Source organism: Xyrauchen texanus, chromosome 19, assembly GCF_025860055.1.
Source record: "Xyrauchen texanus isolate HMW12.3.18 chromosome 19, RBS_HiC_50CHRs, whole genome shotgun sequence".
NCBI lineage: Eukaryota > Metazoa > Chordata > Actinopteri > Cypriniformes > Catostomidae > Xyrauchen > Xyrauchen texanus.
Genome location: NC_068294.1, coordinates 28,967,238 through 28,994,738, shown reverse-complemented (window position 1 = coordinate 28,994,738; position 27,501 = coordinate 28,967,238). Strand labels below are relative to the sequence as shown.

Below are 27,501 nucleotides of genomic sequence, written 5' to 3'. Positions count from 1 at the left end.
AACAACCAATAATATTTGCAGTATCCTAATTCCAAGTTTCAAGAGAAAGTCAGAGTAGAACAGAGTTGTAGAGTAGCTAGTTTAGAAAATATAACAGTTATTTTCACATACTGGATTAGGTGAAATAAATCACTTCACTGTAAATTAGCATGTCTACATTTGAAATTACATGTAAACTCATCTTAAATACTTCAAGTAGAGGGACAGTAAAGGCTAACATGCTGAATGCATATACTATCAGAAACACCATGCAGTTTCAAGTAAAGCAATATTCTGTAGAACAATCTTAAATTAAACCTGTCCTCAACCTAAGCTCGAGCTCCACTATTCAACATAAATTTAACCCCCAGAAACTTTAACATAACAGAAACTATTTTAAAGAACACAACAAAACATAAACACCATCAAGTCTCCCCCTTTATATTCATCTTTCACAAAGACACTTACAATGATTTTGATGTGTGTTTGTATTTATACATTTATTAAAGTATAAAGAAGATTGAATTTACATTAAATGTGACATGATAAACAGATTTTAAAGTAATATTCTGGGTTCAATACAAGTAAGGCTCAATCTACAGCATTTTTGGCAACCATAACAACTCGTTTCGACCTGTCCCTCTTTTTCTTAATTTTTTTTTTTAATAAAAAAGCAAAACAATTTAGGTTACAGTGAAGCACTTATATTGGAAGTGAATGGGCCATTTTTTGGAGGATTTAAAGACAGAAATGTGAAGTTTAGAATTTTGTGAAATAACTTAAATTAATTATTCTGTAAATAAAGCTCATTCATTTGAGCTGCAAGTTTGATTAAATTGTCATTTTAGGGTTTGTTGACATTACGCTGTCATGTCAAGTTGTAAAATTGGCTATAACTTTACACAGAAAATCATGTTGACATCCATATTTTTTATGTCTTGTGGTTATACTTTTGAAATAGTGAATATTTTAAAGTTTACAGATTGGCCCCATTCCACTTCCACTGGAACACAGATTTTTGATTTATTTTATTTTTTTAAAGGAAAGGAGGGGCAAGCAAAAATTATATAAATATATTTATAAATATTAATAATAAATATTATTATCTTCATTATATATATTCATATATATATATATAAGCAACACTTAGTAAATGCCACTATTTATTTAGTAAGTTTACGACTGTTTTCACTTGTAGTTTATCTTTTTGATTGTCCTGTCTTGTAACCAATTAAAATGAAGAACTGCGATTCATACAGTCGTGTTTTAACCAATGGACTTGTGATGTGTTTCATCTCTGCCACGCAGGCACATTTCCCATCAGCCAATGAAAAGCAAGCGAGGCGGGCGTAAGGTTAAAGCCTTTCCTGTGAGTATAAGCTAACACTGGAACTTATTTAAAGAACAATATTTTCAACATAAAACGTAATTGACTACCAGTGGTTTGTATCCGTATTTAAGTAGATGTATTTGTATTCATTTATGCACCACATTTATGTTTAATGTGCCATGTTTTGTTAGTCATCTTTCAGCGTAGCCACGTAGCAAGCTAGTATATGATTAGTTGGAGGCTGACATCAGATGCAACATATTAGTTGCCAGACCTAAATAGCTTGTATTGCAAATTGTTGTGGTGGTGAGGCTAATCAAATTGTTTTTGGTATTCAAAGCAGGAGAGAAGATGGATTTCCAACACCACGGATACCGGGCAGGTACGTATGAGAAAACTTAGCAAATGATTGTTGTGCTTGTTTGACATACGTGGACAGAATACTGTACTTTAAAAGCCATAAATCTCAAATTATTACAACACGAGCAATTTGGCAATTAATTTAATTGCAGTTTTTAAAGCAATTGATAAGGTATCATTAAATATGTTAGCTTGATTATGTTTTGGGTGAAATATTTGCCACATCACATGGTCCCAGGTAGCTGGTCACAGCACAGGCAGTGTTGCCAGATTCCTTTGACGTTTTCCAGACCAATGATTTCTCTAAACCAGAAAATGAAACGCACATTAACCATAATATTACAGCATTGCCTTTATAAGCTTGACAATACAATTAAGTGACGCAAATATTAAGTTTCCAAAAACCTTTCCGTTTACCCATTCTTTATTCACACATATAAACAAAACACACATGCACAGACAAAGAACAAATATGCTTCCCTGTTATTTCAAGAAGCCAAATAATGAAAGTATGCCATTGCACTAGTATTGCAGTTGTTTTTGCCATTCAATGGGCCTATTTTTGAATTAATATGCCATATAAAGGTTATATATAATCTTTCCTACATACAAAAGTCACTTTTAAGTCATGCTAAATTTATGATAATACTAGGTATGATCACCATGAATGCCGCATATCCCGCAGTGTTCTTGACGGCATAAAACGTCTAGCCAAAAGTCATCAGTGGCCTGGTAATGGGAGAAATTGAAAGGTGCAATTTCAAGAAAATACTCCACAGATAAGTCCTGGCATTAACCACTACTTGATATCCGGGTCATTTCCCCATTTTCAGTATGTTCGCTTATATTTTTACCGATTTGTCATTGTTAAGATTGCCTAATTTCTATCACAAAAATCAACAAGCAGCACCTGCAGATCGTGCACATTCAGAATTTACTGGTGGGTGTGGCAACTCATAGCTCCTCGGAACAGGAATAAACACATTTTCTTTTCAAACGAATGTTTGTGTGTGGAAACGTTTTCTGTATTTTAGTAGCATCAGCAATGAAAATTCTTAATTTTAATAATTTTAAAATGCACGCGTTGTGCAACATTTGAGCACTACTTATGAACATCTCAGATGTAGATGCTCATTAGTTTGGTTCACTTATAATATGCATTAAGAACGGTGCCGGAGGTGCATTTTACCAGAATTTGAATAAGAAGCGAACTAAACTACTGTGAACTTTCTTACAAACAGACACACTTACAGGACTTCCTGGAGAGTTCAGACTGTCAAAATAAAAGCCTGCAGGTTTTAAAGGTGCATGATTGAAATATATTACTGTTAAATTTAAAATTCTAAAAATCAATAATGATAATAATGCATTTATTATTATTATTATTATTTGTTTACAAATTATAACTATATTTAAGTTTAATGGGTTCCAAAAAATAACTGAATGAAAAGTGAACTGCTATCTTACAACTAAATTGAACAAAATAAGAGACTTAAATCCTTTAAAGTCCAGATACAAGTTGAATGTGTTTTTGCAAAAAAAAAAAAAAACTGCCTTCTTTTCTACTGAACACTTAGACTGGAATTACTGTTAATTTTGCTGCAGCATTATCCAGTAGACGAGTTAACAATAAAGTTGTTCTTAATAGTTTGTACATTGAAATAATGTGTAGTTAAATGTTTGTTTCTTTACATATAATTCGCATCACTCAGTGAGTTATAGGTATTCTAAACTGATTATGAAAAAACAACACTGGTATCGAATCGTATCAGCCGATACTGAGATTTCAGATATCCGGATCGGAAGAGAAAAAGCGGTATCGGTGCAGCCCTATTAAAAACCCGCCAAAATCATTCCAAAGCGGCCCAAATTTTGACCCCCCCCCCCGCCCAAGCATATTTTTCACCTACCAAATCTATTGAAAGTAGCCCAATCGGGAGGGAACCCATCCAATCTGGAAACACTGATCACAGGTAGGAGCCGAAGCAATAATAATAATAAAATATCCTAGGGTTTGTACTACATAAATAGCAACACGTATGAGAATTTTCTAAATGCAAAGTTTATTACTAAAAAAAAATGGCTACCAATAATTTCTCTCTCTGGACCTCATCTCACATATAATATCTGTTTTCTGAATAAAGCAAAACCCAGAGCCAGAGCATCTCCACCTACTGGGGGCCCACTTCTTTTTGATGACACCAGTTCTGTGCCTCCACCCATGATTAATCAGAACTACTATAGTTCAGGTTATGACATGGCTGGAGCACCAGCAGAAGGTCAAGCACCTGGAGTGAGCAATCTCTTTGCCGATCCAATGGCCAATGCTGCCATGATGTATGGATCATCACTTGCCAATCAAAGCAAGGATATCGTGAACAAAGAGGTGAGATGCAATGTTGAAGGGACACACGTATGTATGTAGTGTTAATAGTGTGAACACAGTTGGACAATAATGTGTCAATTATGTCATTTGACTTTTAGATAAATTGTTTCTGATAAACACTCTTAAATATTTGACTTGCCTTGTCCACCTTGTAATCTGTTCTGCAGATTAGCCGATTCATGTCGGTGAACAAACTGAAGTATTTCTTCGCAGTTGATTCCAAATATGTTGTGAAGAAACTGATGATTCTCATGTTCCCATACACACATCAGGTACTGTATTTATTCTTGAATCAAAAACATGCGAGTAAATATTTCTATTTGATTTTAAATTATTTCGGTACAAATTATTTCAGTAACCCTTTGCAATAAGGTTCCATTTGTTAACATTAGTTAATAACATTAGTTAGCATGAACTAACAATGAAAAATACTTTTATTAACCTTAGTTAATGTTACATTGAGTAATATTAATAAATTATGTAACAAATATATTGTTAATTGTTTTTTCATGATACCGAATGCATTTACTAATGTAAACAAATGGGACCTTGTTGTAAAGTGTTACAATTATTTCTTTCCTAGAAATTTAAACTAAATGTGATGTATTGATGTATGTAATGTTTCATTAAATCAATTTAATTATCAGATTAACATCCATATAAACAGTATTGTTGACAAATTTGTCTTGCATTACCCACAAATGTATTCAGATTTCAGATAATCTACTTTATTGCTAAGGTATCTTTATCTTATGTGAGCCGATCTAATATATACAGTGCCTTGCAAAAGTATTCAGACCTCTGACCAATTCTCTCATATTACTGAATTACAAATGGTACACTGAAATTTCATTCCCAACATAAAACCAATGTCACCTAACAATAATTTATTTTGAGTTGCAGTGTTTTAAAATAAAATATCAAACAGAATGAGATTTCAATGCACCATTTGTAATTCAGTAATATGAAATAATTGGTCAGGGGTCTGAATAATTTGCAAGGCACTGTATATAAAATCTTTGCACAAGACATATTTTGACCTAGATGCATATCAAGGTACTGTAGTCACACTGTGTTTTTTGTACTTTTCATTCTGATATCAGGATTGGGAAGTACGTTACCACAGAGACACTCCTCTCACACCACGCCATGATGTCAATGCTCCAGACCTTTACATACCAAGTACAAATTTTATAAATTTTTTATGCAAAACATTAAAAATTGCTTATCCATATGCATGGGATAATGTAATGTCAGCCGTCTTTTATCGCAAAATAATCTTTAAAGATTTACTAATAGATTTAATAAAAAATATTTATAAAATATTGATTTGCATTAAAATTATGTGGCAAAAATAAATCGCTGAACCGCTATATTGCACGTCTGGTTTGCAATGGAGTTCTGTTGGTGTTTATTTAGTAAAATAATGACCGTCTGACTGCTCAATATCCAGCTTATTACAAGACTTGCCAAATAAATAAAATAGTCATGAATCATTGATTTGAGTTAGCCCTTTTATTGTCATAGGGTCATTTTTGTATGTGGAAAAAACCGCCAAATACATACATAAAAAAAAAAAAAATCAAAATTCCTGACATTTCATTGTAGAAAATATTCCCTGTATTAGGTCAGTTAGAATCAATATTTTAAGAATGTGAAATGTCAGAATAATAGAAGAGAGTATTATATTTTTCAGCTTTTATTTCTTTCATCACATTCCCAGTGGGTCAGAAGTTTACATACACTTTGTTAGTATTTTGTAGCATTCCCTTTAAATTGTATGTACTTGGGTCAAATATTTTGGGTAGCCTTCCACAAGCTTCTTACAATAAGTTGCTGGAATTTTGGCCCATTCTTCCAGGCAGAACTGGTGTAACTGAAACAAGTTTGCAGGCCTCCTTGCTCGCACATGCTTTTTCAGTTCTGCCCACACATTTTCTATCGGATTGAGGTCAGGGCTTTGTGATGGCCACTCCAATACCTTGACTTTGTTGTCCTTAAAGGAAGGGTTCACAAATTTGCTGATAATTTACTCGCCCTGTGGCCATCCAAGATGTATCTAAGTTTCTCTCTTCATCAAAACAGAATTTAAGGGTTTTAGGATTTCATTTCAGGCCTCCTCCTTTTAAACAATGCAAGTGAATGTATTCCATCAAAATAATCTACACAACTCCAGTCAACAAATAAAGTTCTTCTGAACCCAACTATTGATTATTTATAGAAACATAATACATATATATTTTTTTTTTACTACAAATGTTCTCTTCTGTACATCTCTGTGACACGCACTCGTGAGAGGGATGACGTAAGCTCATTGGTGAGTCACTCGTCACATGGAGGAGGTGGCAGGAAGTGCGTCATTGTTTACAAGAGAAACTTGCACAGACCACAAACCAAAACAGTCAAAAACAATACAAAATAATAATTTTTTATTTTTTTTTCCAAATAATAATATAAAAAAACCATTACTGCAGTAAATAATCATCCTTTATTTCAGACCAATGCTGTTGCGTTATCTTGTGCTTTTTCTTTAGCAGAAATGTATAGGCTATATGACTGTCAGGAAGTTGTAGTTAGTGAAACCAAGTGTGAGAGTGTTTGCTGAGATTTACACGGTTTATACAGTGAGATCAATGGTACAGGTGATATCACACAGAAGAGAAGCTTCACAAACTGAAGAAGAGCTATCTGGTGAAATAGCAGAGTAAGCACTAAACCGATATAGATGAAGATCAAGAGCAAATACAAGCAGGTAAAAAACACTGCGAGTCCATTGTGTGAAACTTGACCGTGAAGTGGCAGGAAGGTCAGTTATTTATGTAGGCAGTGATGAGAGAGTGAATTGAGTGTAGGTGCGGTGAATTAGAAATCGGTTGTTGAGGAGAGTTTTCACTGGTTCAGTGCGATAAGCCAGAGTTTCAATCGTTCATGATCACGAATAGACAATCGATGAAAAGTTTATATTTTTCCTGGCGTGCATTTACTTTGGGGTTTCTGAAGGTTGAAGCATCCAGGATACACATGTGAAACAACCATTTTGAACAATACACTTATACAAATGCAAAGACAATTAAACTTTTGTACAGCGATCCTTCTCTTGTAAACAATGACGTGCTTCCTGCCTCCTCCACGTCACCGATGTATGGAAGCAAACATTTGTAGTTAAAAAGTATATACGTTTTGTTTCTAAAAATAATCAATCGTTTAGGTTCAGAAAAAAATAATTTGTCGAGTGGATTATTTTGATGCACCCTAAATATGCATTTTGGAGCAGTTGCTTCTTCCTTGCTGAGCAGCCTTTCAGGTTATGTCAATATAGGACTCGTTTTACTGTGGATATACATACTTGTCTACCTGTTTCCTCCAGCATCATTACAAGGTCCTTTTTTGTTCTGGGATTGATTTGCACTTTTGCACCAAAATATGTTAATCTCTAGGAGACAGAATCTCCTTCCTGAGTGGTATGATGGCTGCATGGTCCCATGGTGTTTATTCTTGCGTACTATTGTTTGTACAGATGAACATGATATCTTCAAGCATTTTGAAAATTACTCCCAAAGATGAACCAGACTTGTGGAGTTCCACGATCATTTTTCTGAGGTCTTGGCTGATTTCTTTAGATTTTCACCATGATGTCAAGCAAAGAGGCACTGAGTTTGAAGGTTGGCCTTAAAATACATCCACAGGTATACCTCCAATTTACTCCAATTAGTCTATCAGAAGCTTATTGGCTAATTGCCTAAAGGTTTGACATAATTTTCTGGAATTTTCCATGCTGCTAAAAGGCACAGTTAGTTTAGTATATGTAAACTTCTGACCCACTGGAATTGGGATATGGTCAATTAAAAGTGAAACAATCTGTCTGTTAACAATTGTTGGAAAAAGTATTTGTCATGTACAAAGTAGATGTCCTAAATGACTTAACTATAGTTTGCTATCTCTGGATTGGTTAATTTTAATGACTTCAACCTAAGTGTATATAAAGTTCTGACTTCAACTGTATATTACCTAAAAATATTTCACACTTTTTAAATTTAGCCCCCAGCCCCATTCTGTTCTCTAGCTCACCGACTCGCTTTACAGGTTACTGCATCTTTGACACAAATTACATACTTTCCTCTCAAATGGGCTTTGTGCACAAATGCACATCCACACACACACAAACGCACACTCAGAGATAATTTTTTTTAATGTAATGTGTAGTAAATACATTTAATAACATGATTTTGTTTTATGGAAGTGTGCAATTGCAAAAGACCATTGGATGTTCTTTTCTCTGAAAACATTAGATGGAAGAAAGAACTGTTACAACACCTTCCTAAACCCCTGTAACAATTTTATACAATTTTATACAAGCAAATCAGAAATTGTTGTAATATAGTTGAGATAATATAAAATGGCCAAAGTGATTGAAAGAAACAAATCGAGACATCCTTGGCCAATGTTTGCCAAGTTTTAAAATTGTATTCTTTAAGAATTATGATAATTTATACATTTTCTGAATGTAGCCCTTTTTTCAAATCATTATTCATCTTTAGTCCTGTTGTACAGTAATCAAGAATTTATGCATTTGAATGGTCTTATTCTTATCAAATTATTGTTCAGCACATTTGTCAACAGTCTGTTGTATTTAATTATGCTTTATAAATAAATATTAGTCCGCTAGATTGCACCATTAAATAAATAGATGAGTATTCCAGAGACCTGTGTAATAATTTGTTTTAATGCTTTACCAATAGTCTTCGTAAGATGTCTTTTAATATGTTTTTCTAAATGTATAGATTTGTAGTCTATTAGTTTTAAAATTGTCTTTTTTTGTTTTTAATCTAGCAATGGCTTTTATCACCTATATTTTACTGGCTGGAATGGCTTTAGGAATTCAGAAACGGTAAGTGATTGTAATTTTATAAGAGAAACACACTGATATCATAGAATTTACATTGTGTCCATTTTATGGAATGCACACCTATATACTGTATACAGACGGATCAAAGTCTAGAGATCATGTGTCGGCTGCATATGTTATCCAATCACCAAATACAGCAGAATAAGGATCCCCAATCCAATGATTCCCCTTGGATTTGTTTTCAGCAGTGAAGTTGTTCTGCAACGCCAGACAAAGAATAGATTAAAACAGGGGTGTCAAACTTAATTTGTGTCTGGATCACATCAGGGTTTATTTGTTCCCTCAAAGGGCCCTTTGAAAATTTGGCAGCTGCTTTGGTAGCACCCATGCAAATAATATTACATGTTACATGACAGTACAGCATTGATTTTGAGGTTGGTATGCAGATGACAATTATGATATTAACAACAGAAATATCTGTGGAAAAAAAAACACCTCATTTTTATATGGCTAAATTGAAATATTTTGAAAGTGTGACTTTCAAAATATCTTTACATATTCCTTTCATCAGGCTCCTACTAAATAATCTACAGACATGTCTTGGAATCTCTCAAAGCAAACAAAACAATCAGAGAGCATTACAAGAGTACAGATTTACGGAGATGGGAAACTGATGGCTTGGTCCATAATTATGAAAATGCACCATAGTTCTTCCATCATAGTTAGAACAATGATATTTGTAATAGTTCATGGTAACCATGGCTCCTCACTTCCATGGTAATTAACTATGGTTTCTATATAAAGAACTGGAGCATTTATTTAATAACAGCAGTCTAAACACATTTAGAAAGATTTGCTGCCAAAGCTACCATAGGTAATACAGTACAGTTAGTGTTACTACAGTTAGTGTGATTTCAGAATTGAAAAACCTTCTACTTTGAATTCTTTGTCAGTGCCATTTAGAATGTGATGCTGTTTGTTTTAAACTAGTTTAATCACTGAGACACAAGTTTTACAACAAACAATTCTGTACCGCATTCAAACGGATTTCGCAATCTACGGTGCACATCTCACTGGTTTGCAGGCGCATTTGAAATGGTCTGTGCGTTTAAGACCAGTCCGCAAATTACTACACCTGCTCTGCGCTCATGCTGCTGTGATTAAGGTGTGTTCATAATTGCCTTGTGTAGCAGGGGCGGCACGATGGGTCAGTGGTTGGCACTGTTGAATCACAGTAAGAAGATCCCAGGTTTAAATTGTAGACTCTAAATTGCCCCCATAGGTGTCCCCCAGGCACTGGGGGTTGCGTAAGGAAGGGCATCCAGCATGGAACCTGTTCCAAGTCCAATATCACTGATGTATCATGAAGGATCTGCTGTGGTGACCCCTAATGGGAGCAGCCAAAAGAAGATGATAATTGACCCATTTATCGCCGTTTCATTCCGCTTTTGCAAAATGCACTAACTGATAAGTGTTAACTGATTGTTCAGTGAAACATTGCGATCCCCTGCCATCCTACGTTTCAGAAATGAGCTTGCGGGCCACTTAAAATGAAGCGAATTTGATACATGTTTTGCGGTGACGTCACTATGTGTTTGTATTTGTGTGGTGTGGTCCAATTCGCTGTGATAACCCAACAGCTGTGCTCATAATTTATCAGTGGCTCAGCGCCAATGCAAAATGCATATAGGGAAAACACTTCCCAGTCAGTAAATTTTTACATCAGAGGCCAATGCTATTATACTAGCACTGGATCACACAGACCTCACGACATGGACATTTCTTAATAATAACTAGGGTTCAGAATCGAGAACCGGTTCTTGTCTAAATCTGGTTCCATTCTTTAAAAAAAATACCGGAATCGTATGTTCGTTGTGACTTTCGGTTCCGTTAAAGGTTCTCCAGCATGCAATTTTCCGGCGATGTGGCTGGAACACCATCCTCAAATACTCTGAACGTGTTACCAGCAGTGCATCTCTGCAGCAGCGCTGCCCTCTTCTGAAAACACTGTTCTACCAGTGTATTTAATTCCCAATCGAACGAGTCTCGACCTGGCCCTTTTTACAGCGTGAATAGTAAGGTGCTTCCTGTATAGTTCGATCCCGAAAGAACCATTCTAATGAGCCGGTTCTTTTGTATCTGCAGTGTGAAACATATGTTGCTTCCATTATATAAGTAGTCTTATACTGTTGTGCAAGTTATGAATGTCGAAATTTAGTAAGAACTGTTGAAGTCTTACAAGCCTGAAGTACAACATTAGGCTACAAAACACAGTCTAAACTGTCTCTGGAACTGTTACTGTTTATTTAATGATGACCTGTGTCTCTATTAAATCGAGCGGTGCAGTTTCTGACAATGTATAATTAAAGATACACAAGTTTTGTTGTAATAAGTGGAATTTTATCAAATAATTATTGAAATATGCCATCACATTTCATGTTGTTTTAGATTTCTTTATTTAAAATAGAGTAAGAATCTTTTATTGGATTGTATTTATGTCTCTAAAAAGTCTACAAACACACCTTTTACAAGATCCGTATTCAATTTATTTCTGGTTTGTAATATCTGCTCAGCAACCGACAGCAGAGTGTAGTGCATGCAATAAGAATTGCATTTCTCATTTCTAAATAATTCTTTAAAAAAGAAAAAGGACTAATAGAATTACTGGAATCGTTACTGAAACCTGAATTATTAGGAGGAATCGGAACCAGAATCGTAAAATTCCTTATTATTCCCAACCCTAAAAATAACAGATTGAAAATTATTCCTTCAAGCTCTTGAATCACTCAAAATTACCACCCAGCCCTTGTAAAGATTTTTTTTTTTTTAATAAAAAAAAAATAATTCTCCCCAATTTGGCATGCCCAATTCACTCTAGGTCCTCGTGGTGGTATGGTGACTCTCCTCAATCTGTGTGGTGGAGGACAAATGTCAGTTGCCTCCACGTCTGAGACTGTCAATCCACACATTTTATCACATGGCTTGTTGAGCGCTTTACCACAGAGACCTAGCTCCTGTGGAGGCTTAATGCTATTCTATGCAACATCCACGTACAACTCTCCACGCACCCCACCGAGAGCGAGAACCACATTATAGTGACCACGAAGAAGTTAACCCAACATGACTCTTATCCACCCTAGCAACCGGGCCAATTGGTTGCTTAGGAAGCCTGACTGGAGACACTCAGTACTTCCTGGATTCAAACTTGCCTGATAAAGATTTTAACCAAATTGTCAATTAATTTTAATATTTACTTTTGCTGGATATCAGGCTTGTGAATTCCGAGGAAATAATCAAACAGACTTGGCTGTTAAAGAAGCTCTTTCTTCAGATCTTAAAAAATGCTCTATACCATCCTCAGATCTGAAACCTACCATAATCTCATACATCAACAATTGGCAAACGGAATGGGATTAATGCATTACAAACAAATTGCAAGAAATCAACCCTGTAGAGGGCAAAAGACACATCTTTAATTTCAGTAATGTCCTTTTTAAGAATTAGAGTGATCCAGGCTGTTGTCATTATTGGCAGAAGCTTCCCATTCTTTAATGTTTCAGTATAAACTTCTAACAAAAGTGGAGCCAGTTCTATAACGTAAGATCATCTAAAAAATTCACAAAACAAAAACAACATTTACAGTTTCCTCAAGCAGTTGAATGAATGTTCAGTGAGTCGGCCCATTCGGATGTTGCATGAATGTAACGAATGCTCTAATCACTAATGATTTGCAAGAAATAATCCACATAATAAACTCCATCCAATAGGAGGCATAGGCACAAAGAACATGCTGATTCATCCAAAAACTTTCCCAAAGGAGTGTTATTCCACAAAACAAACTCCAGCCGCTAGGCGGAACCAACACAAAAAGAAACGCAAAAGGCATTGTTTCCTCGGACAGTCAAGTGAATGTTCAGTGAGTCAGGCATACTCTGCTGCATCGAGAGCATCACACAATAACTTATTCCATTGACTTTATGAAGGACATCGTTTGCTGTGGGCATGTAAATATTTTGCGGCCATCCTTAGTATCTATTCTCAGTTTGGCCGGGAACATCAGTGCAAAAGCAACCATCCATTGATGCAAGAGTTTCTTGCATTCCTTGAATCGATTCTGTTTGGAACAAGAAAATGCTGTGGTTCTTTGACAAAAGCCTTCCTTTACTCATCTCACGTAACAAGATCTTTATCGGATGATTTCAGAAATGTGGCCAGGATTGATCGGGGCTTGTCTCCCTCCGTGGATCTCCGAGCTGGAACTCTGTGAGCTAATGGCCTTTTATGTCGAGTAGACTTGGTAAGAGCTTGTCTAGGAATTTCACCATATCTCTGCCTTCTTCAGCCTCAGAAATTCCAACAATTTTGACGTTGTTTCGCCGGTTATGATTATCAAGGTCTTCCAACTTTTCCCAAACGCGCTCCAAGTCCGTCTTGGTCGCTAGCGGTTTAGCAGCTAATTCCCTCTCCGATGACTCCAGATAATCGATCCGTTTCTCAACATCTGCAACTCTTGTAACCAACTCAGTGAATTTCGTCTCCGTGGTAGGAATCGATTGCCATATTACAGTAAGATCCTCCAATTCAGCAACAAACATTGTCAGCATTGCCGATATGTTCGACAGTTGACGCTGAATCTCTTTCACCTCACTGGCCAAATTGAGTCCCGTGCTTGCGGCCTGCTGCTTGAGCACGTAAGTGTCTTTTAATGTCTCCAGAGCCCGAGGATTTCTAATTCTTTGACATTGTCTTCATAGAACAGTTAAGGAACAGGGTGTATAGAATCTCACTGGATTATGACACAAAAAGTATCAAAACTAAAAAGGTGCACAGAGCTAGCCATTCACGCGTCCAAACCTTGCATTGCGCCACACAACTCACCACTGGATTTATTTTTTTTTTACTCTGCAAACACATTTTAAAGAGATTTTTAACAACCCTAATTCAGTTTGAGATCTTATCGAAAATACATTTTAAAAACTTATTGATTTTTTTTTTAAATCACTCCACCTTTTAATATATTTTATCTTGTTTTTCACCATGATAATAGCCTTGGAAGCTGGCATGGCATAAAATCACAAAATAACTAACTATTTGATGGATCCTGGAGTACTCTGAACATCCTTCAGGATTAGTATAAAATAGATATAAAAAAGTTATTAAACTAGCTCAAAACATTAAATTAGTCTGATAAAACCCATAGTAATCTCAACTAAATAGGATGAACAGTGCAAACCATTTGGAGTACTTGCAACATTCTTAACAATATTGATGCTATTATGGTTGTAATTGTTTTATGTCATCATAATTTCTCTGTTTTAATTTCTCCACATTGTCAGGTTCAGTCCAGAGGTTCTGGGTTTGTGTGCCAGCACAGCTCTAATTTGGATGATCATTGAGGTTCTTGCCATGTTGCTCAGTCTTTACTTGCTCACAGTTCACACAGACCTCTCAACATTTGACCTTATCGCCTACAGTGGATACAAATATGTGGGGTATGTTTCTGTTCTGTCGCTATAGTACACACATGGGCAACATACGGCCGCAGGCCGGATTAGCCCCTCCACATGGTTTGATGTGGGCCGCGGCTCATTTATTGTAAAATACTTAACATTTTTCATTGGATATTTCAGTTAACATGCATTGGGACCTAACGCGTCTCCACAAGCATTTAACATGCTCAGGGTTGCCAGATAAGAGACGCAACACCCCCCATTTTGAGATTTATAATTGTGCAAATTGGAAATATTCTGCCTAATGTTATACTTATTTTGTGCAATCTGACAACGATGCACGCTAGTGCGCTATTTCTATCTCTCGCTTTCCCTTTTGGACAAACTTTGCGATCTGTAGTGCTATATTCTGCTCAAGGAAAAGTGTTATACGGCTACTCCATGTCCGTTCTTGAGGCTGCTTGTGATGTTTGGTGCTACTTTGCAGGTAAACCTTCTTAGTGGTTTAAATATAAAAGTAGATCTCGGCATCATTGACATGCGCGCAAAAGCAAGCCAGAGACGAATATGTATATATTCTGTATGTTAATCTAACTCTTGAAATAATCATTTATCATAGTCATGCAGCCTGTGTTATTCAGTTGTGTGCTGAAAGTCAAGCCATCGAGGAGACTCGCATCATGACCCTTTTAGCATGTAAACGGGTAATGTTTTTGAAAGAAATAAGTAAACTCGCCGCTTTGCCCAAACATTAAAAGTTCTATAAATAATTTTTGTTTTATTAAAACAGACCCCTGAAGTACAGATTGTTTAATAAATTAACAGGGAAGTAGATGGTAAAATAAATGTATAAGCTCTTTTATTTAGTTTTTTTAATGCCTGATAGAAAAGTATTTACCTTTGTAGAGCAATACAATACTTTAGGCAATTGCAGAATAGTCCCATTAGTCACAGATACACTTCAGAAAATGGAGTACACAACTATTTCTGGGCTTAAAAGTTCCAAAAACCAAATCAATGCAGAACATTGTGTCTCAAAAGGAATACAATGTGGCCCCCCATGCACTACTTAAAGCCCGATGTGGCCCCTTTACCAAAATATTTGCCCACCCTTGCATTGTCCTAACCGGTGACTATAAAAGGTATCTCTTCCATGTTGATCAGAGTTTTTGTAACGGCAGGACATTTTGTTGATCACTTAGTTTCTATTTCTGCTGCATTGTGCTGGGTATCTCATTGGTCCATCTTGATCCTTATAGTGCAGTATGGATGGACAAATTGCTTGTCACTGGAATCGGAATACGTCTGGTTAGGACGCTGTGGAAGAGCCACATTTATAATCAGGTCTTTTTATGCAGCTTTAAACATTGGTTTCACTTTTCTTTCTTGTTTTTCAGGATGATTTTCACAGTGTTGTGTGGGTTGCTCTTTGGCAGTGATGGCTACTTCGTTGCTTTTGCATGGTCATCTCTCGCCCTCATGTTTTTTATTGTGAGTATTAAAAATGAGTTTGAAGATGTTTAGTACACATACAAGTTTTTCGCTCTGTTAGACTTTTGAAAATATCCAAAAGGAAATGTTTGGAATGTATTCTTGAGGTTTTTGTTCACTGTTACATAAGTATCATAAGAGACCAAAGCAGCTGATATTTTACTTATTTTACCCAAGACAGGTGAATTATTCTGTTATATTTAACAAAAGGAATGTCAATTTTAAGAACAACATAACGTCCAAATAATTCACATGAAATTCAAATCTTACAACTGTGTTTTTTTTTTTTTTTTTTTTTTTCAGGTTCGTTCTCTAAAAATTAAGATCTTGTCTTCGATCTCGACAGACTCCATGGGTGCAGGAGCGAGTGCCAAGCCCCGCCTTCGCTTGTACGTTACTGTGGCTTCTGCATTCTTTCAGCCAATCATCATTTACTGGCTTACCTCTCATTTGGTCAGATGACCTATAGTGTATATATACGAAGGAAAAGAACTTTTAAAATGACATGTAATGCAATGCTAGCCCAAGGTGGCTGCAACCCTTGAAATTTTGTCATTGGTACAGAAAAAAGTGACTTACACATGAGATCATGTTTGGCGTGGAGGACTTCAGTGTTCTGTATAAAAAATAAAAATAAATCTCTTGAATGATGGCTCTCTCTGCATAGTCACCTGCAGATCAAATGGTGAATATAAATCAAACCTTTTACAGGATTGTTTTTTCTGCCTAAATTGGAAAATAACAGGCAGCTCATTTGACTTCTCTTGTGACTTCGCCATGCTGCTTTAGTGGCACAAAATCCAGACTCCGTTTTAAGAGGCATGCTAATTTGTCTGCCCTGTGATGTGATTCTTTTGTGGTGTATAATTGATGAACACATGATCAACTCAAGTGTCCTTTTCTGGTTATCTGTGCATGAACAGCAGTGTTTTTGTCTTTATAACTAAATAAATTCCATAATTTAGAATTTTGTGGTGCGTGTCAGTGGTGTGTTGTCATCATTTCATAAAAAATACTTGATTTTGGCCTGGTGCATCAATATGTTGCTGGAAAAGATCTGGTGCACTGTATACATTTTTTTCTGATCAGTTGCTTTACAATTTAGATCTCCAAAACCCTTAGTTGATTTAGTATATTATTCATGAAATCCCAAGCACTTTTGACATGCAGCATGTGAATTATAGATATCTATAATGAAATTTTCACTAGTTAAAATGCTACTTCAATATCAGCCATGGAATTGCTACTCTTAAAATGCCAATGTGTGATATCAGTAATGAGGTTTGCACTAGTAGAACATTAATTCTTGTTATTTATTTTTTTTATATCTATAACTGAATTTATAACTAGTAGAATTTCACAGTGACCTATCATTATCTCCTGTTCAAAATACAGTTACAGATATCTATAATTTCTTACTAGTTAAAATTCTAATTTTGTATATGAGCCATGTACAACTCTCTAGTAAAAAATTCGATTTTTTTTTTTATATCAATAAATGCATTGTTACTAGTGCAGAAGTCCATTCCTGATATCAACGATTGAATAATTTTTTTTTATATGTGAACGCATGGTAACATGTTAGATATGGTATTTAAGTTATCTGTATATGGATATATATAAATACCGGTATATTGAAGACTAAGTAAAGATATATAATAAAAGGCTTTCTTACTAGTTACAGAAACACTACAGAAAGCTGAAAGGAATATTCCAGTTTCAATACAAGTTAAGCTCAGTCAACAGCTTTTGTGGGGTAATGCTGATTACAACAAAAATTATTTCGACATGTCTGTCCTTAAAAAAAAAAACAAACAAAAAAAAAAACAAGCAAAAATAGAAATTACAGTGAGATAAAGTTTTGGAGGGTTTAAAGGCATAAATGTGAAGCTCATAATTTTATAAAAGCGCTTACATTAATTATTAGTTGAAACTCAGCTGTAGAGTTGTTTATATCGTTGTTTTTACAGATGACATTGTCATCATGGCAATAAAGTTGTAAAATTGAATAGAACTTTACAAAGAAAAGAATAGTAAGCAAATGTATCATACTAAAATCATGTTCACCTATGTCTATGTGGATATACATGAAATAGTTAGTATTTTACGGGTTATCCTCCATTCACTTCCATTGTAAGTGCCTCACTGTACATATATATATATTTTTTTTTTTAAGAAAATGAGGGACGAGTCAAAAAAACTTTTTGTTGTTGTTGTGGTAATCAACATTATGCCACAAATGCTGTCATTGAGCTTAACTTGTATTGAACCCGGAATGTTCCTTTAAGGGTGGGGTGGGGGTGGGGGGAGTCGCTGGAGGCGAGCCGGCTGCAAAGCGTCTTTCTGGTTTCCAAGGAAACGTGGAACGGACAGAACGCGTGCATAGCCGTTCTTTTTACACATGTTTTAGCAGTGGACCCCAAACTTTTAATATATAAGACCACAGAGTGAAGGTTAATTGCTGTAAATTCGTCTACCTGTTTAGGTAAGTTTCTCGCGCTTCTTTCGCTCTTTTGTCTTGACATAAAAGGTTCACGTGAGAATGAATGCGTGGGTAATTATTCTAAATGTAACTTAATATTCCTGCTCCATTTTCTCAGTTGTATAGACCATGAGGCTTGGCTTTCTGTGTTTGTTCGATGCTAAAAAATAACTCGATATATGTTTGCTTGCTCTTTTATATTTTCATTTATATAACCTACATATTTTTGCATTAATTACCAGCAAGCTTTCCCTCATACCCCTGTTTGTTTTGCACCAGTTGAATTGGTATGTTATGCTTTGGTTGGCCAGCTCAATCATTTACTAACTTGTGCACCCACTATTCAAAATTTGGAAAGAAATTAGACTTTTGTGGGAGTGCACCGAGTTTTCAGCCCCCCTTTGCTTAATTTATTACTTTCAAGCTTTTATGATTTTTTGTAAGGCGCTTTGAATCAATGTTTATTTGGGAAAGTGCAATGCAAATACATTAAAATGGACGTTTTAGATGACAACTATCTGGGTCATTATCAAAATATGGAGACAAACATGTACCTTGACTTTTTAGAATAGGTATATTATGGCCCGGGCCAATGGGTCAGTGCCCAGGGTGCAAGTTTGAAAACAAATGTTTATATACGCTAGAATATGTGGCCCCACAGCTGTCAGCTTATACAAGGCCCACTTAATAGGGCCCTGTGAATATGAGGGCCCCCCGCACACTTATTGGACACTTTTGCCTTCCTGTTTCTAATTTAAAAAAAAGAAAAAATTCGGACTCTTTTTTCATAAAGGCTTTATAGGTTTAAGTTTTATGATTTCTATTCATTATATAACTGCATTTCTCCAATATAAAAAAAAATAATTAACTGTGCTTATGTGGTTGGGGGGGAAAAAAAGATTTATTTTGTGTGGTACAAAAGTACTTAGGGAATATAGGGATGATCACTTCTGAATGGAGCACCCCATCATTCAGATGAGTTAAAAAATGTAAAGCAGCATGAGCCAGAACTGCCTGAACTCTTTGCCAAATTTCACCAAACCCATATGTACATGGTGTAGGAGTCTGTTAAATTCTTTATATTTATAGTGTTTGATGAAGTTAAAATATGTCATAATGTATTATTGCCCTTATAAATATATGCATATATTTACACATTTATAACACATTTAGTTACATTCTTGTTTTTTGTATGTATAATTTGTAGTATTCAGAAGTGTTTACATTGAGTTTACATAATGTATAAACAGTGTTGGGGAGTATTGGAATACATGTAATGAGATTACATACAATATAAAATATTGGTATATACATTTAATGGTATGATTTATTGATTATAATCTGAACAGTGGTGTATGTTTTGTGATGCTATTGACACCATCTTTTAAGAGAATTTGTCATTGGTGTTACAACACAAAATTAAATAATAAAATAATGAACAACAGTCAAGTTGTCCTTTATGAATAAAAATAATGTCAAGATGTCAAAAGAGGTTTACTCTCAGCTTTTATGGGCGAAAACGAAACGGAACGGAATTGAAAATATCAATATTTATTTAAGTCAGAAAGTGACATTTTTTTGAGAATGACCCAGCTATGCACTTCTTTTCTTTACCAAAAAACAAAGGCATAGGCTATTTGCACTAAATGTACAGTAAATAGCAACAAAAACCATCTTCTTTGACCTGTGTAGATGCTTTTTGCATTCCTAATGAAATACTAACATACAGTATCACTTCAGTGTGTTTATTGTGTTTATTTAGAGTCCCACAATCACCCTACATCAACCCCTAAACCTAACCCTAACCTTACCTTACAAAAATTTACCACGGTTTGCCTACAGGAACCATAGTATAGTCACTCGTAAAAACAAATGATTTCAAGGCACATATATAAAGTTTTATTGATACAGTGGCAAGAAAAATATGTGAACCCTTTGTAATTACCTGCATTTATGTAAAAAATGTGTCTTAAAATCTGGTTTGATCATCTAAGTTACACCAATGAACAAACACAATCTGCTTTAACTAATAACACTTTGTATTGTTCTTGTATAGAATACATCATTCAAACATTCACAGTGTAAGTTGTAAAAAGTATGTGAACCCCTAGGCTAATGACATCAAAAAAGCAAAAGCTAAAGAGTTAGTGAACCTGGCATCCTATTAATGAAACGAGATTGGAGGACTTATAAAAAGCATAAAATAATTTTGAATTTGCTATTCACAAGAAACATCTTCTAACGTGGAACATGCCTGGCAAAAAAGAGATTTCAGAAGACCTACTATCAAGGATTGTTGCTTTGCATAAAGCTGAAAAGGTTACAGTTATCTCAAAGAGCTTAAATATTAATCTGTCCACAGTTAGACAAATTGTCTATAAATGGAGACAATTTAGTACTGTGGCTACTCTCCCTAGAAGTGCTTGTCCAGCCAAGATGACTCAAAAGGCCTGGTTGATATTGTTATTGCCAAAGGAGGATTGACCAGTTATTAAATCTAAGGGTTCACTTACTTTTTCCAAAGCAAAGTGAACGTTAATGGGATGTGTTCAATAAAGAAGTGAAATGTTATAATTGATGGTGTGTTGTTAGCTCAAGCACATTGTGTTTGCCTATATAAAGATGAGATCACATTTTATGAAAACCCGCTAATTCCAAAGTTTTCACAGATTTTTCTTGCCACTGTAAGTGCTTTTGTGTCTGTCATCATTTACTCACCCTCCCGTTGTTCCAAACAAATATGACTTTCTTATGATGACATAAAATATGTTATTCAGAGTGTCAGCTTTAGCTCAAGTTCCATTGACTTTCATTGTATGGCTAAAAAGATACAAAGTGGTGACAGAGACTAACATTCTGCCCAACATCTCCTTTTGTCTTCCCCAGAAGAAAGAAAGTCATACATATTTGGAACAACATGAGGATGAGTAATTGATTACTCAAATGATACATTTTTGAATTAACTATTCCTTTTAGTCAGCTTCTTGTGTATTTCAACAGGTGAATGTGTGGGCCTGTACCCTGCAACTGGGAGACAGATGGAGAAAGACACACTAGCACTGTCACCTTATTCTCTTCTACATTCCCCAAGAAATAATTCAGAAACTCAGTCCCTATCTGCCTCTCTTCCACAGTCTGCTGCTGTTCTACCTGCATCACTCCCTCTCTCCCCAAGCACCCCATCCCCTTCCACCCCAGCCTCATATCTCCACTTCTCATCAACCCCTCAGTTTTCTGGGGGGTCACACTGTCTCAGTCCCTCCACAGAATTTGAGCAGGATGACCTGACCTGCCTGAGCTGGCTGCATCAAAGAGGGAACATTTTGCCCCTGCCCAGAATCACCACACTGCCTCAGACATTAGAACCTATTCCTGCCCAACCACTGCCTTCATACCCTGCTAAACCTCCATACTCTTTTAGCAGTCTCATCTTCATGGCAATTGAAGACTCCCCAGAAAATAGACTTCCTGTAAAAGGTATTTATGAGTGGATTGTAAACAACTTCCCCTACTACAGAGAGGCTTCGGGTGGCTGGAGGAACTCTGTTCGACACAATCTGTCCTTGAACAAGAGCTTCCAACGAATCCATTGTGACAAGACTCAAGTGCGTCAGACATCTGAACTTCCAATCACTTGTGTTAAAGGGATAGTTCACCCAAGGTGAAAATTGTCATTTACTCACTCTCATGTTGTTCCAAACCTGGATTAACTGTTTTGTGCACATATCCTGCATTACATTTCATTTTGTGTTCCATGGAACAAAGTAAGTCATAAATGCATTTGGAACAACATGAGGATGAGTAAGTTATGACAGAATTATTTTTTAAAGAACTACAGTTGAAGTCAGAAGTTTACATACTCCATAGCCAAATACATTTAAACTCAGTTTTTCACAATTCCAATTCTCGATCTACCGGTCAATTTTTGTTCCTACCCTCACCTATGGTCATGAAGGTTGGGTCATGACCGAAAGAACTAGGTCGCGAGTACAAGCGGCCGAAATGGGCTTCCTCAGAAGGGTGGTGGGCTTCTCCCTTAGAGATAGGGTGAGGAGCTCAGTCATCCGTGAGGAGCTCGGAGTAGAGCCGCTGCTCCTTTGCGTTGAAAGGAGTCAGTTGAGGTGGTTTGGGCATCTGGTAAGGATGCCCCCTGGCCGCCTCCCTAGGGAGGTGTTTCAGGCACGTCCAGCTGGGAGGAGGCCTCGGGGAAGACCCAGGACTAGGTGGAGAGATTACATCTCCACACTGGCCTGGGAATGCCTCGGGGTCCCCCAGTCAGAGCTGGTTAATGTGGCTCGGGATAGGGAAGTTTGGGGCCCCCTGCTGGAGCAGCTGCCCCCGCGACCCGACTTCGGATAAGCGGTTGAAGATGGATGGATGGATGGATGGATGGATTTTCACAATTCCTGACATTTAATCATAGAAAACATTCACTGTCTTAGGTCAGTTATGATCGCTACTTTATTTTAAGAATGTGAAATGTCCTACCACCCCTGGAGTCACAAGTTCGAATCCAGGGGGTGCTGAGTGACTCCTGCCACGTCTCCTAAGCAACCAAATTGGCCCGGTTGCTAGGGAGGGTAGCGTCACATGGGGTAACCTCCTCGTGGTTGCAATTAGTGATTAGTTAAACTATATTAAAACTATAGTTTGCTCATATTAAACCTGTGGAGTGGTTAAAAAAATAGTTTTAAGGACTTCAACCTAAGTGTATGTAATCGTCTGACTTCAACTGTATATTTTGAATGTGTACTTCTATTGTTTGAATTTGCTGATCTCTTGTCTATATTGCCTAATCTAATTAGATATGCCTAAATTTTGTTTTATTTTATAGTCTGTTGGAAAGGGCTCATTATGGCGTGTCTGTCCAGAGCATCGGCCAGCTCTTCTGGAGGTTCTTCGAAAAACACATTATTGTCATCGTACAAGCAGCAACTTGTTGAACAGTCCTGTTTTGTGAGTTTGCTTAAAAGAACATCTGAATGTTCCTTAAAGGAATACTTTGATATGATTCACTACAAATTCATCTGAATCGACAACATTTGTGGCATAATGTTGATTGAGGGCCAGTGGTGGCTCAGCGGTTAAGGCTCTGGGTTACTGACCGAAAGGTCGGGGGTTCAAGCCCCAGCACCGCCAAGATACCACTGTTGGGCAAGGCCCTTGACCCTATCTGCTCCAGGGGCGCTGTTTCATGGCTGACCCTGCTCTCTGACCCCAGCTTAGTTGGGATAGGGCCTATGTGAAAACAACTGCATTTCATTGGCTCTGTACCTGTACTATGCACAATGACAATAAAGTTGAATCTTAATCTTAATTACCACAAAAAAATAATTTTGAATTCTCCCTCCTTTTCTGAATTCTCCCTCCTCCCTCAAAAATTGAGTATACAGTGAGGCACTTACAATGGAAGTGAATGGAGCCAATGGAGGGGTTTAAAGGCAGAAATGTGAAGCTTATAATTTTATAAAAGCTACATTCATTCTTCTGTTAATTTTTGTATTATTAGCTGTAAAGATGTTTATATTGTCATTTTTATGGTCGATTTAGGGTATATGGTGTTATGTTGTTATGGTTAAAGTTGTAAAATTTGATATCATTTTACACAGAAAGGATTAGTATGCGATTTTATCACAATAAAATCATGCTAACATGCATATTGTGGATGTCTTATGGCTATATTTTTTAAACAGTGAATATTTTCACATTAACAGATTAATTTCCATTGAAACTGCCTCAATTGAAAACCAGATTTTTGCTTTTTGTTTTTTAAGAAAAGGACGGACAAGTCAAAATACATTTTTGTTGTAATCAACATTATGCCACAAATGCTGTCAATTGAGCTTAACTTGTATGGAACCAGGAATATTCCTTTAATATTTAATTATTTGATTTAATAAGTATGATGTCAGAGGAAGAAATTACTCTTTCATAGTGACTTATATTACTGTCACACAAGCATATCTGACCTGCATTCTGTACAGGTTGGAAGCAGCTGATAATGGACAAAATGTAATTTACGAAACCATGGAAATATCAGGTCAGTCACATCATTTTTACATTAACTCTAATAAAAGCTATTAACTGTTTTTAATTTTTGAAATGATTCAAAAGTAAAATAATTGCTCTTAGAGGACTCAAGAGACAGTATATGATTTGGCATCATATGAACTTCTCTCACATGCAATTTTCTTCCTGAATCATTTGCTAGCCTTCTTTCTCTTTTTCCAGAGCCGGTAGGTTTTTGAACTGTTGTCTTGGGAACAACCGGACATTACCCTAACAACCTATAGCCACAATGACATGATGGCTGGCTTCTTTTTGTCAAGATGTTTGAGTACAGGGTCAATAAAAATATCTCACATAACGTACACTTTGCTCTCACCACAGATCTTTCACAGGATAGCACTACTTAAAGGATAAGTTCACCCAAAAATGAAAATTCACTCATTTATTCTTACATTATAACATTTGTTGTTATAATCAACAAGAGATTCTTTCTTTTTCTTAACACAAAGGGTGAAACTGTGAAAAAGCAATTGTGCTCAGTGATGTCATACAATGGCAGTTTATGGTGACCACATCTACAAGCTTCAAAAGAACACAAAAGTATACTTCAGAAGTCTAATAAATGATTCCATGAGACTCGTGATTGTTATGAAAGCATACGATAAGGTTTGGTGAGAAACAAATGGAAATCTAATGTATTATTTAGTGAAAATGTTCACTGACCATTGATCTCCTGTGCGCGTTCATGATAGGGCACGAGAGCAACAGTTCACGCAGCGCACTCACGACATTGGGGCATTCAAGCGAAAACTAATTTTGTTTTGTCATTTGTTTATCTATAAACAGGTCCTCCACAGCAATAGCGACAACAGAACACAACACATCTGCACACAAAATAGAGAATAGAACTAAACATGTCTGAAGAGTATGTAGTTGAAGAATTGATGCATTTCTCCATAAACTGCCATTGTATGACATCTCTGAGCACAATTATGTTTTTCACAATTTCTCTAAGTAATTGAACAATTGTTTTTCTGTGAAATAAAGAAAATGTTACACAACAAAATTTTCTTTTCAATTCTGGACTGGTTCACATGAAATTCAGACTTTTCTTGTAGTTCACTGTGGTTCCATTTTTCTTCAGATCTAGATTCTTTGTCTTCAAACCCACCATGCTCTTTGACACCTGACCATGACGAGCTGGTTGCCATGGAGGCTGTTGAACTTACAGATGTTGCAGGAGAAGAGTCAGAGAAAGATCCATTAGCTGACAGTGGTTACATTGAGTTACATTATTATCAGTATCAGCAGTGTCAGTACCTGGTTCTTCCAGGAGACACTGAATTGGACCTGGAGACGGTTGAGATACTGCAGCTTGATGCAGAGGCTCAAGAGGCTGCAGGGTCACTGCTTGACCTTGCAGGAGGCAACCAATGATAGGTGGAACCTGTGCTATGCACAAGCAAGGAGGGTTAAAGGGGAGATGGGGCCACTTGTCAAAACTCTTGAAACCCCTTTGCTTTATGTTCTATTTTATAACTGCCTAAACTTTGACTTACTATCGTAAAAGGTGCAACATAAGCAATTCAAAATAATGTAATGATTTGAAAAGACATTTGTAGGGACTGACAGCACTGTGGTGTTTTCCTTGCTTTTAGTGTATTGTATGTAAATTTGTTTTAATAGCATTTGCATAATGACAAAAATATTTGAGAGAAGGAACCAAAATATTGTTTGTTATAGTTGACTTGTAATAATTAATGCACTTCCATGCCATTGTTCATTAAGTCCCTCCCATCAAGATTGTTCTTTTAAAGATTCTTTGTATTCTAGAGGGAAAAGGTTCTGCTGAGCTTTTGAAAGAAAAGTTGTTGTTTTTTAACTCTGCAATATGTCACAATTATGAATGTGTTCAAGTATTATTGAGACAAACTGCCAGCTGTTATTTGGTATTCACAGAAAGATTAATATAGAAACCATTTCTTCCTTATTATTGTCATGCTACAGCATTCTGTACAGCAATTAATTTCCTATGTAGTATTATGCATTTTATATTTTGCTTTATACATTTGTTGTTGTTGTTGTTTTTTAGTAGGTTTTACAGATTGACACTAAATCATACTCTGACCCCCTATTCTCTTGATATGTAACTCATTAGCAATAAAAGTACTAAAATGTTATGATGAAATCTTTGCCCGATTTAACTTTAAATGATCAAATAAAATGTAATTAACAAGACATCAGTAACATGTTGCATTCAGAAGTGAGATCACAGCCATAAAATAAATCTAGGAGTGAACCAGTGACATCCCACATGACCTCAATCATGATAATCACAATAATCACATAATCTTCAGAATCAGCTTTATTGCCAGGTATGCTTACACATACAAGGAATTTGTCTTGGTGACAGGAGCTTCCAGTGCTCAACAATACAAAATAGCAACAAGACAGACAATAATAAAAAATTGGATAGAAAATAAAATATATATAAAATACACAATAAGACTGTAAATATACATATATACATACATACATACATATATATACCTATACACACAGACACAAACGTAGTGCAAAACTAAATACAAATCTGCTATATACAGTGCAAGGGAATGTAATGGCAGAAGAGGTAGGAGATGGTAGATAAATATAAAAAGACTAGACTGAGTATTGCACATACTTAATGGGGCAGATTTAACTATTCATGAAATGGATAGCCTGAAGGTAAAATCGAATCCTGTGCCTGATGGTTCTGGTGCTCAGAGCTCTGATGCTCGGCCAGAAGGCAACAGTTTAAAAAGATAGTGGGCAGGGTGAGTCGGGTCCAGAGTGATTTTTCCAGCCTATTTCCTCACACTTAAAGGAATAGTTCACCCAAAAATGAAAATCCTCTTATCATTTATTCACCCTCATGCCATCCCAGATGTGTATGACTTTTTTTCTTCTGCTGAACACAAACAGAAGATTTTTAGAAGAATATTTCAGCTCTGTAGGTCCTTACAATGAAAGTGAATGGTGACCAAAACTTTGAAGTTCCAAAACACATAAAGGCAGCATAAAAGTAATCCTAAAACTCCAAAGGTTTAATCCGTCTTCTGAAGCAATTTGATTGATTTTGGGTGAGAACAGACCAAAATGTAACTTTTAGATAATTGTGGTCTACAA

At 36.1% G+C, this 27,501-nt stretch overlaps 2 protein-coding genes across 3 annotated transcripts; both read left to right on the top strand.

Moving 5' to 3' along the window:
- Positions 1–1,307: 1,307 nt before the first annotated feature.
- Positions 1,308–16,820, top strand: LOC127660156 (protein YIF1A-like). 2 transcript variants are annotated; one of them, XM_052150257.1, is made up of 9 exons: positions 1,308–1,348; positions 1,653–1,691; positions 3,814–4,055; positions 4,223–4,327; positions 5,159–5,237; positions 8,886–8,943; positions 14,238–14,393; positions 15,749–15,842; positions 16,146–16,820. In XM_052150257.1, the coding sequence occupies exons 2-9, from the start codon at positions 1,661–1,663 to the stop codon at positions 16,302–16,304; spliced, it is 924 nt and encodes a 307-aa protein (XP_052006217.1). In that variant the 5' UTR covers positions 1,308–1,348; positions 1,653–1,660; the 3' UTR covers positions 16,305–16,820. The 2 variants fall into 2 exon arrangements, with proteins under 2 accessions (XP_052006217.1, XP_052006216.1); XM_052150256.1 differs by having other exon boundaries at positions 1,310–1,348; positions 1,650–1,691.
- A 1,374-nt stretch (positions 16,821–18,194) lies between these two features.
- LOC127660130 (forkhead box protein N2-like) lies at positions 18,195–26,525 on the top strand. Its single transcript, XM_052150224.1, has 5 exons — positions 18,195–18,327; positions 21,325–21,929; positions 23,159–23,280; positions 24,309–24,364; positions 25,478–26,525. Exons 2-5 carry the CDS (start codon positions 21,363–21,365, stop codon positions 25,768–25,770), a joined length of 1,038 nt encoding a protein of 345 aa, XP_052006184.1. The 5' UTR covers positions 18,195–18,327; positions 21,325–21,362; the 3' UTR covers positions 25,771–26,525.
- Positions 26,526–27,501: the final 976 nt, after the last annotated feature.